The sequence below is a fragment of the Mesoplodon bidens genome, assembly GCF_964165515.1.
Source record: "Mesoplodon bidens genome assembly, chromosome: 20".
NCBI classification, from domain to species: Eukaryota; Metazoa; Chordata; class Mammalia; order Artiodactyla; family Ziphiidae; genus Mesoplodon; species Mesoplodon bidens.
Genome location: NC_138181.1, coordinates 22,830,425 through 22,842,784, shown reverse-complemented (window position 1 = coordinate 22,842,784; position 12,360 = coordinate 22,830,425). Strand labels below are relative to the sequence as shown.

Sequence of the window (12,360 nt, the reverse complement as noted above, 5' to 3'; positions counted from 1 at the left end):
AACTGATAACTCTGGTCCACACATATTATCACTATAGTCAAAGTATGCTTTAGGAATATTCACCTAGTGGCCTAAAATACTCATTTGTGAAGTCTAGTGCCTAGCATATATTCAGTGAGCAGTAGATGGCACCCACGTTGTCACTGTAATCAGTGCAAACTTTTTTGGTGCTTACTCCAGTAAATGACGTGAGGGGATTAGAGTCTCATGACTTAGCAAAGTAATGGTTGAAATGGTAAGAAGATTACAGTGAGAATGAAGAGTGACAGAATACACTTTAAAATATGCCACTTTGGCCTAAGAATTATTTTAAGCTGAAGGCACTGAGAAGAAGCAGATACTAGAAAAGTTCTCTGCCTTCCCCAATCTGCCTAAAAGCAGGACATAAATTCACAACAGTGTCCCTCCTCCTTTCTCTACCAGCGAGGACATAGGTAGAGACAATCTACAGGTAGAGACAATCCTTGGAGACAACTTTAGATCCTTATCAATGGAGAAGGCAACCATGAACTTAAATCTGCACACTACACCTCACCTCACTTTTGCTTATCTTACTTTTCCTGGTCACTTCCACAACTGGCTTTCCCTCAATACCTTTCTTTCTGTCTGTAACTGAAGATGGCACTTAAGCCTGAGCTCTAAGCCACCTCTGAGAGTTATTCATTTTTCCCTATCTCCCATGTATACATGAGGTATACATGTTAATCAATTTGTTTGTTTTTCTCTTGTTATTCCGTCTTTTGTTACAGGGGCCTCAGCCAAAGACTCAGAACAGTAGAGGGAAAATTATATTTTCTTCCCCTACATAAGCTAAAACATTTCACAAGAATGTTGATGAATTTTTCATATACTTTAACAAATGTATTTAAGCAAATTATAAAAAGCAATGCTTAATATGTTTATTTGCCTAAGGAATGTTATAAGAATATTAAAAGGCAGTAATAAAAATTTTATCAATTTCCAAAATTTACACTTTTAAGTATCATTAACACAATAGTGATCAAATCTTTGTGTCAGGCCCTCTTTATGAAATAGGAACATATCAGGGACCAAAGTGGATAAAAAGCCATGCTGTCAAGTGCTTATACCCTACTGGGGTCCTGGCAAAAGACAAACAAAAGTAACACAAAATAAGTAAATTATATAATGCGTTATAAGTGCTATGGAGAAAAAATTTAAAAAGGAAAGGAAGACAGTGAGTATGGGTATTGGGGAGGAGGATGAGAGAAAAGGACTACACTTTTAAATAGGATGGTCAGGAAGACTTGAAGATAAGGGGACAATTTATTGCTTGACAATTACTTCCAATTATTTTTTCTGTAAAATTAATTTTGAATATTAGACATTCAAATCACTTTTCTAAGTAGTGACAGATTTTAAAAATACAGAGTACACATAACAAAAGACATGTCTGATTTACTACAGCAGCTGATTATCCAGAGTCTAACTTTGACTCCATATTCTTGACACCTATAGAAGAAATCTGAAAATGTTGACAAAAATATGAGACCAAAATGGTTATTATATAGTATCAGTGACTGTAACTAGCAACCAGCCCTTAAAATCTAGCTGAGCCATCAGGGTACATACAGTAAGTAAAGTGAATTATACCCCTATATTACAGTTCCACAAAGAAGTTCAAAGAAAGTCACAAACAATTTAGGAAGAAGAAATAACTTGTTAGCTTTTTTAATATTAAAGATATTTGAAGTACTGTAAGCAATGAAGAACAAACCTCATAAGCTTACATTATACATTTATATTTATAGAGAAATTATAACATGATTGGCCACAGGATAACTTTAGTCCATTCAGAGCCACAGTTTTCAGAAATTAAGAATTTATTACCATTTTAGGTGTGATTCTGGTACTGTGGTTATGATTTTTTAAGAGAATCTCATCTTTTAGAGGTACCTACTGAAATATTTATGTTTGAAATGAAATGATATTGGGCAGTTCTTTCAAAAGAATCCAACAGCGGTAAAGAGAACTGGATGGGAGAATAGATGAAACAAGATTGGTTATGAACTGGTAATTAAGTTTGGTGATGAGTGCACCAGGGGTGTCATTATATTCTTCCCTCAAAATCTGTATAAAGAAAAAGCTAGAGAAAAAAGGCACATTTTAAAACAGTAATCTTCACCAACCTATACTAAGCCTCAAAGACAGTATTCTGCAAAGTTGATCTATGACAATATTTCCCACCCACCAAAAGGAAAGGGAAGGCAGCAAAACAGTAGCAGTTACTAATGTAAATTTTGCTACTGATTTAACTACACACCAATTTCACTTTCAATTTTCTGGCAAACAGTTCCTGGCATCCTAATAAAATGACTTCAGGGTTCTTAATGATCTTCTGAACTAAATTAAATTTATCATTGCTGGGACACTGGCTACAAACTGTTCCTATTTCCTCTTTTGGCATTACATATTATTGCCATAGCAGTCTACAAAGTTGAAAAAATAATTTATGTGTATATATTTGATAAGTGGTACACTGAATTTTTTTTAATCCACGCTAAAGCAGTCCTCACCCTAAAAAAAAAAATATATATATATATATATATAATATATATATATATATATATATGCATGTTGTGTCTATGTACATGGTGAAGGTAGTAAATGAGAAGAGAAAGAACATATATTTAGATTTACAAATAGAATCCTTTCTTACTAAATGCTAAACATAATTTCGGATTCCTATGTAAACAGGATTAAAGTTCATAATACTGATGCACAGAACATGCACTTACCACTTGTCCATTGTGCGGGTTTTTATGAGCATATGGTGGCCCACGGATATGATTCCACATCTGGCCAGAAGTCATAGCAAAGACTATACACTGAAAAAACAGGGTACAATATTATAACATGTAAACTGAAAAATAAGAGAATACTGCATTCTTTAAAAAAAATGGTCATGAAACTATCTTTCAAATATCATGTAACAGCTCATCCATTAAAATCATTTTCATTTACTAACTATCGGACCTTCAGTAAGTTACTTTTCTTCTGCTTCTCAGATTTGATATCTATAAACTGGGGATACCAACTACGCTGATGACATACGTTAATGATTAAACTGGGTAACATATGTAAAGCATCTGGCGTGGTGACTGATAATCTGATATGTCCTAACTAGAGCTAGTCAAAAGTATAGGTAAAACATGATGTTTTAGATATAGCCAGGAATAATTCACAGAAGCCATATTCCTGCTAGATCTAGCAAAAAAGGCTGCATTTTGAAAAACTAATCTTAAAGATCCGAGACATTACAGAGATGGTGGGGGAGGAAGGAGTATGAACCAGAAGTCACAGTCAATCACTGTTATATGTAAGCAGGTTTTGTTTAAATCATACATGCTTACATTTACAAACATGGACATCTTTAGACCGAAATATGTCTTCAGGTTAAAACACTTCCTATTGTCTCAGAACTTGCCCCGCTCACTCTTTATTTGAAATGCCCACCTCTGGTAGGTAGCTATATCAACAAAGATTCAAGGTCAGAAGGAGCAATGTGTGACCGGGGATCTAAACATAACAAGATTTGCACAATTTTTAAAGGAGAAAAGAGGATACAAAAGGGGAAAAGTAGGATGAGGCAAATTAATGGAGGATTTTTAAACCCAGAGAGTAACTCTGAACTCTGTTTCATAACTTCTTGGGAACCACAATACTTCAAAAGAAAATAAAAATGATATAACAGGATTATAGAGATTAATGTGAATCCTTTCCACACTTTCTTGAGGGTAACTCTGAAATAAGCTGAAACTTCTTAAAAGTCAGATTTGACTTGCATATACTTCGCGTAGATTGAGATATTTCCTGAAAGTCAAGATTTTACAAAATATTTGCACTTTAAACTTAGAAGGTACATTAGAATTTAGGCCCGAAGTGAAACAGAGAATGATGCACCACCTATAAAGTCATTTAAAAATGTGAAATTGTTACATGAGAAAAATAAATTGTATATCTAATTTATAGGAGTATCATGTCAGTGATTTAGAGAATATATTAAAGTTGATTATTCTGTAGATAGATTATAATATAGTAGTGTGAAAGGCAGAGTATATTTTAAAATCCAGGAAAAGATATATCTAGTGAATAAACACATTTATAGTATAAGCAAGTGACCTTTTTGTTTTTAGTAGATGCTCAGTAATACTAGAGTTCTATCATTTTGGGGATCTAACCTTCATAGTCACTAATCAGCACTGAAGCTGTACGTATTTCTGGTTTTACTTTTACCTGTCTGCCTATTCCTCCTCTGCCTTCTACTACTGCTTCACTTGACATTCCTATTTCCAACTACGGTGGGGAAAAAATGCATGATCAAGTCTATTTTAGAAGGCTGGTACTAGTCAGAGTATGGAGAATAGACTGGAGAAAAGTATAACTTGAGGCAGAGAAATCAGTTTGGAGGCTGATGTATAAAAACACTTGAGAGACTATAGTGGCCATTTCCACGGTAGTGACAGAATTGAGAGATTTGGACAAACAGGAGAAATATTTAAGAGATGGAATCAATAGACTTTGGTGAATGACTGATGTGATAGAAAATAGTCAAAATTAACCTCTGGGTTTCTGATTTGAGCAACAGTATGTAGTTAGTGGTGACACCCAATGAGATACAGAGTGAGGCAGAAGCATGTTAAGGGTGAAAGGGAAGAAGGTAACAAAGATTTGGAGTTCCTTCTGTTTTAATTATTATTGTTATTTTTTAAAGTAGGTCCGTGTTTGTTATGTATTTTTAAAATAGCAGTGTGTACATGTCAATCCCAAATTCCCAATCTATCCCCCCCACTCTTCCCCCCTGGTAACCATAAGTTTTTTTTTGAAGTCTGCGAGTCTGTTTCTGTTTTGAAAATAAGTTCATTTGTGTCGTTTATTTTTAGATTCCGCACATAAGCGATATCATATGATATTTGTCTTTATCTGACTTACTTAGTATGATAATATCCAGGTCCACCCATGTTGCCGCAAATGGCATTATTTCATTCTTTTTAATGGCTAAGTAATATTCCATTGTATATATGTACTACATCTTCTTTATCCATTCCTATGTTGATGGACATTTAAGTTGCTTCCACATCTTGGCTATTGTAAACAGTGATGCAGTGAACAATGGGTGCATGTATCCTTTTGAACCATGTTTTTCTCTAGATATATGTCCAGGAGTGGGATTACTGGATCACATGGTAGCTCTATTTTTAGTTTTTTAAGGAACCTCCATACTGTTCTCCATAGTGGCTGTACCAATTTACATTCCCATCAGCAGTACAAGAGGGTTCCCTTTTCTCCACACCCTCTCCAGCATTTATTGTTTGTAGACCTTTTGATGATGGACATTCTGACTGGTGTGAGGTGATATCTCACTGTAGTTTTGATTTGCATTTCTCTAATAATTAGTGATGTTGAGCAGTTTTCCATGTGCCTCTTGGCCATCTGTATGTCTTCTTTGGAGAAATGTCTATTTAGGTCTTCTGCCCATTTTTTGATTGGGTTGTTTGCTTTTTGGATATTGAGTCACACGAGCTGTTTGTAAATTTTGGAGACTAATCCCTTTTTGGTTGCATCGTTTGTGAATATTTTCTCCCATTCTGTGGGTTGTCTTTTCGTTTTGTGGTTTCTTTGCTGTGCAAAAGCTTTTGAGTTTAATTAGGTCCCATTTGTTTATTTTTGTTTTTATTTCCATTACTCTAGGAGGTGGATCCGAAAAGATATTGCTGTAATTTATGTCGAAGAGTGTTCTGCCTATGTTTTCCTCTTATAGTATCCAGTCTTACATTTAGGTCTTTAATCCATTTTGAGATTTTTTTTGTGTATGGTGTTAAAGAATGTTCTAGTTTCATTTTTTACATGTAGCTGTCTGGTTTTCCCAGCACCATTTATTGAAGAGACTGTCTTTTCTCACTGTATAGTCTTGCCTCCTTGTTGTAGATTAACTGACCATAGGTAAATGGGTTTATTTCTGGGCTTTCTATCCTGTTCCACTGATCTATATTTCTGTTTTGTGCCAGTAGCATACTGTTTTGATGCCTGTAGATTTGTAGTATAGTCTGAAGTCAGGAAGCCTGATTCCTCCAGCTCTGTTTTTCTTTCTCAAGATTGCTTTGGCAATCGGGGTCTTTTGTGTCTCCATACAAATTTTAAGGTTGTTTTTGATCTAGTTCTGTGAAAAATGTCTTTGGTAATTTGATAGGGATTGTATCACATCTGTAAATTGCCTTGGGGAGTTCATTTTTAAATGGGTTAACTCTAATGTACTTGCAAAACATCCATTTCAAAACATCTTTGGAGAGTGAGACATCTAAGAGACATTTACATATATATCTAATGACAGAGGTGTAGGGAAGAAAAACTACAGATTGGGAATTGTCAGCACATAGTTGTTCACAAGTCATGGGAATGGATAAAATTGCTCAAGAAGAGTAAATAGGGTGAGAAAAATAGAAGGCCTAAAGGGCTAGAAAGAAACACTCATGAATACTTGTAAGTTCATAAACTCATAGACAGGAGCCTGCAAAGGAACCTGGGACACAGAAGTAGGAAGAAAATGAAGGTAGGAGATATAGTGTAACAGAACCCAAGGATAGAATTTTGAAAAAGAAGAATGTGGTGGTCAAAAATGGTCAAATGCTGGGGAATGATCGAATACAAAACAACCTGAAAATACTTATTTTTTCTTGACTATTCATTTGAGACACTGAAATACTTAAAAACTATAACAGTTAAAAAGTTAAAAGACAGTACTATCTATCCAATGACCTGCAACATTCTTAAGATCCACCACTGGTATGTTTAAAGTACTTTGCCCAGCAGTATATCATAGTAGTTAAGGACGGAGGCTCTTAAATTAGAACACTTGAGTTTCAGATCTGTCTTGAGCACTTGGAGAAGTTCATCATTCTGGGCCTATAACATTAGGATTATATTAGCATCAACCTTTTTAAGCTATGGACGTTTAGTAAGTTATTATTATCCCAATGCCCTCCACAACCTGATCCCACATTCCTAAATAGCACTGTGCCCCACACTCCTTAACTGGCTCTCTATGCTTCATTCAGGTCACTCTTCTTGCTCCACCCCCTCCATCCAGGAAGCAGTGCCTACGTTTACATCTTGTTAATGCCGTACGTGCCCAGGACTCCTACCTAACCAACCTCTCTACACTTGGGGTCTATGTATGGTTCTCTCTGAAGCTATTCCAGTTTAATTTATTCATTTGACAATTATTAACTGAGCACACCAAGTATTTACTGGATACTAGGAAAATAGCAATGAAAAAGACAGTCCCTGCCCTTCAGTGAAAGTCCTAAATAAGTGACATGTGCTCTGAGTCATAAAAAATAAGTAGGTATTTCTCATTCATTCAACATTTATATACTGAGAACCCACTATATATTCAAGAACTGTTTCAGAAGCCAAGAATAAAACAATGAACAAAAATATAAGGGGGGAAACTCCCCTCATGGAGCTTACATTCTATAGGGAGAAAACAGACAGTAAAAAATTAAATTATATGAGAGACAATGATAAATGAACTGAGGAAAAGTAAAGCAGTGAAGGTGGAAAGAAGTCATGAGAGAAGGGGTTGCAATACTAATGAGTGGTTGGGAGGAGCCTCTCCAAGGCAGTGGCATTTTCAGCAGAGATCTGATGATGTCTAAAAGCTATGTAAATACTTGGGGAAAGAGGGAAGAGCCAGCGAACCAGGCTCTACTGAAGGACAATGTCTGGCATATTTTAGGAAGAGTAAAGAAGCCAAGAGGACTGAAGGACAGTTGATGAGGAGAAATGGATAAGGTTGGTGAAGTAGTACAGGGCCAGATCCCAGAGCCTCCTGGGTTGGAATTTTGAAAATTAACCGTATGGTGGGTAAAGATGGAAGCTAGGATATAGTTAAAAGGCTACTGCAATAAGTGGATTAAGAAATAATTAGAGCTCAAACAAGGGTGGTAGGTATGGTGAGAAATCGTTGGAATCTGGACATATTTGGAAGGAAGAGTCAACAGGATTTTCTGAAAGATTAGATGTGGGGTATGGCAGGGAAGAAGTGGTGAAGGAAGACTATGAGGTTTTTGACTTGAACATGAGAAGTCAAAGGCTATGGGAGAATTAGGTCTGGGGCCTGAGATGGGGAGTCTGTCCTGTACCTGTTCATTTGGAGACACCCAGTAGACTTCCAGGTAGAGGTGCAGCATGATCAAGTTGGATTTATCAGTCTGGAGTTTACAGGGAAGATCTGGCCCCAAGATAAAATTTAGGACTCAATAATAGTTAGACAGTATTTGACCTTTAAAGCTGGACACCAATTAAGTAAATATAAATAGAGATGACCAAGATTTGAACCCCGTTTACACCAAAATAAGTGCAGAAGATAAAAAATGAACGAGCAAAGATGATTAAGAAGTAGCAGTCAGAGAAGTAAGGAAAATCACAAGCGTGGCCTCCTGGAAGACAAGTGATTCTGGATGAAGAGATCAGTTCTGTAGATACAGAGAGAGCAGTAATATGAAGACCCAGAACTAAAAATTGAATTTATTTCCCTGGAAAATATTTGTGCCCTTGACTAGAGCATTTTCAATGGAACAGTGAGGCAAAAGCCTTATGAAAAAATAAGGAAACAATGTAGACAACTGTTTCAAGGAGTTTTGCTCTAAGAGGGATCAGGTAAATAGAACAATATCTGGAAGGGAAAATGGTGTCATGTCCCTTTAGGATGAGTAAGGAGATGTTTGCATTGCTAACAGAATGATTCAGTAATAAAAGAAAAAATTAGGATGACAAAGAAAGAGGCGAGAATTGTTGGAACACTGTCACTGAATAGATGAGATGCGATAAGATCTAGTACACAAGTGGGGGTGTTACACTTAGATAAGAGCAGGAAAGGTTCAAGTAATACAGCAGTACACAGACTCCAAGGGGCTCTGCATAGAATGCAGTGGCGGAAGGAGATCTGGGTACTTAAATGGGATAAAAGCAAATGTTCATTTCCACTATCTTCTAAACATATCATTTCCTTCAACTATGAATGTAGTTGACAGATCACAATAGTTTTAGCGGCACCTGTGATTTTCGTTAGTGAGGAAAATGCAAATATCTTCATACTGTAACATTTTCATATTATAACAGTAACTATCTCAAAATATTGTTTATATTCAGACTACTTGAAAACTATGGTAGTTATTAGATTCACACTAGGTTTGGTGATTTAATGCATTAATAGGAAACATATATATTCCAATATTATAAATTTTATTTACACATAAGAGAAAATGCTCAAATTTTAAAATGAGATGTTAAAATTAAATAGCAATAGCTATACTATCTATGGTTTGTTACAGAAGTTTTAAAAAATTCATCTTAATACCTGATTTATTCAAAATTCCAAGAAATGGTTCAATAAAAGAAAAGCCGGCTTAAACATGGTGTTTAAACATGAGTCATTTCAAGTAGTGACAGATGTATTTACAGTATTTATTTATAATTACACACAGAGCTGTGGCACTTGTCACAACATAACAAAATACTAAACAAACATAAACTTCTAAAATGCAAAACGGCCCAGATTTATAGAAACTCTTTCTAAGTATGTATAATTGATATTACCTTTTTTGATTTTAACAACTGAAATGTCCAGTACTTCACTGCTCTCATTAGTTTGGAAATTTAAATTTTTGTAATTAACTACAACTTTATTTTTGTATCTATTTACTAAAATATTCATGCAGAAAAGGACATGATTCATAAGGGTACATACAGTTCAATGAATTTTTACATGAGCATACCCTTGTAACCAACACTGAGATCAGGCAGTGGAATACTATTAGAAAAACAGGAGTCCACTGATGCCTCTTCCTAATCATTACCTGCATAACCCTCCAAAGGGGTAAGGATATTTTTTTTGAAAATGCTGCATCACAGAGTATGTGTATACCAGGCTTTAGTGGACTAACCAAACATTTCTCAGAACTTTCAACCAAATTTACACTCCAACTAGCAGTGTTTCAGAGTTCTGGTCCATGCACATCCATACCAACAACTGGCATTATCTCTGCATGTGTGTGTGTGTGTATGTTCATCTTGGCTATTCTGGTAGAGGTGTGGCAGGCCATACTATAGTTAGTTAGTTAGTTAGTTAGTTAGTTAGTTAGTTAGTTATTGTTGGCTGCACTGGATCTTCGTTGCTGTGCATGGGCTTTCTCTAGTTGTGGCGAGCAGGGGCTCCTCGTTGTGGTGTGTGGCTTCTCACTGCAGTGGCCTCTTGTTGCAGAGCATGGGCTCTCTAGGCATGCGGGCTTCAGTAGTTGCAGCTCGCAGGCTCTAGAGCACAAGCTTAGTAGTTGTGGCGCACGGGCTTAGTTGCTCTGTGGCATGTGGGATCTTCCCGCACCAGGGCTTGAATCCGTGTCCCCTGAATAGGCAGGCGGATTCTTAACCACCAGGGAAGGCCTATACTATAGTTTTATTTCACAATATGCAGATGATTAACAAAGTTGAATATGTTTTCATATGTTTACTGAAATTTGAACATTTTGGTAAAGTACCCAGCAAGTCTTTACTCCTGTTCAAAATTTGATTATCTGACTTCTGCTTATTGTTCTCTAAAAGTTCTTTATATATATAAAATAAGTAAGTATACACATAGCAAATAATCTTTACCAAGCTTGTGACTTGCCTTCCTTTTCATTTTCTGAATGGTATCTTTTGGCAAACAGAAGTTCTTAATTCACTGCAGTTCAGTTTACCAGTTATTTCTTCCATTATGGTCTGTTTCAAGAAATCTTTGCCAATCCAGCAATCATAAAGATAAATACCTATGTTTTCTTCTAAAAGTGTTAATGTTTATACTTCACACTGAGATGCACAACACACTGAGATTCACAATTCACCTTTTATTTGAGCTGTAACTGACATACAACATTATATTAGTTTCAGGTGTACAACATAATGGTTTGATACCTGTATATATGGGGAAATGATGACCACAGTAAGTCTAATTTAACATCTGTCATCATACATATTTATAGACTATCTTTCTTGTGATGAGAACATTTAAGATCTACTCTCTTAACAACTTTGAAATATGCAGTACAGTACAGACTATAGTTGCCATGTTGTACATTACATCCCCAATAGTCGTTTACTTTATAACTGAAGTTTGTACCTTTTGACACCCTGTGCCCATTTCACCTACTTGCACCACACACCCCCTCTTCTCTGTATCTCTGGTTTTGTTGGTTTGGGGGGGGTTGTTTTTTTTGTTTTTGTCTTAGATTCCACATGTAAGTCTTTCTTCACTTGGTATTGGGTTGGCCAAAAAATTCGTTTGGTTTTAAGTACACATTCTTCAGTTTCACCAAGAACTTTATTGAACAACATATTCACTAACTGAACGAACTTTCTGGCCAACCCAATTTAATAATGCCTTCAAGGTCCACTTATGTTGTCACAAAGGGCAAGATTTAATTTTTTAATGGTTGAATAATATTCACTGTATTTACCACAAAGTCTTTATCCATTCATTGATGGACACTTAGACTGTTTCCATATCTTGGCTATTGTAAATAATGCTGCAATGAACATGGAGGTACATATATATTAGTTTTTTTGTTTTCTTCTGATAAATATCTAGAAGAATTGCTAGATCATATAGTAGTTCTACTTTAATTTTTTAAGGAACCTCCATATGCTATTCCACAGTGGCTATACCAATTTACATTCTCACCAGTAGTGCATGAGGGTTCCCTTTTCTCCACATCTTCTCCAACACTTGTTATTCTTGACATTTTAATAATAGCTATTCTTATAGGTGTGAAGTGACATTTCATGGTGGTTTTTATTTGCATTTCTCTGATGATCAGTAATACTGAGCATCTTTTCACATGTACCTGCACCATCTGTATCTCTTTAGAAAAATGTCTATTCAGATCCTCTGCCTATTTTTTAATTGACTTGTTTGTTGTTTTTACTACTGAGTTGTATGAGTTCTTTATATATCCTGGATATCAACCCCTTATCGAATACATGATTTGCAAATAGTTTCTTCCATTCAGGCTGCCTTTTCATTTTGTCAACCTTTGCTATGCAGAAGCTTTTTAGTTTGATGTAGTCCCACTTGTTTATTTTTGCTTGTTTTGCCTCGGTTTTTGATGTCAAATACAAAAACTTATCACCAAGAAAAACATCAAAGAGCTTACCACCTAGGTTTTCTCCTGGGAGTTTTATCGTTTCAGGTCTTACAGTCAACTCTTTTATCCATTTTGAGTTAATTTCTGTGCACGGGGTAAGGGTAGGGGTCAAGTTTTATTCCTTTGCATGTGGCTGTCCAGTTTTCCCAATACCATTTAT

At 35.8% G+C, this 12,360-nt stretch overlaps 1 protein-coding gene across 6 annotated transcripts in view; it reads right to left on the bottom strand.

The window, feature by feature from the left end:
- The window catches only part of TUSC3 (tumor suppressor candidate 3), a 175,359-nt gene that overhangs the window by 73,033 nt on the left and 89,966 nt on the right, over positions 1-12,360 (bottom strand). For 4 of the 6 annotated variants that reach the window (XR_014014085.1, XR_014014086.1, XM_081220710.1 and 1 more), the window contains exon 6: positions 2,757-2,846. The exons of 1 other annotated variant lie outside the window; for it this stretch is intronic. Coding sequence is in view for 3 of the 5 variants with exons in the window: in XM_081220710.1 (XP_081076836.1) it covers positions 2,757-2,846 (90 nt within the window). In the remaining 2 variants the exon portion in view is untranslated. Of the gene's footprint in view, positions 1-939; positions 2,105-2,756; positions 2,847-12,360 lie in introns of those variants that run through there. One more of the 6 variants, XM_081220712.1, reaches the window with a different exon arrangement.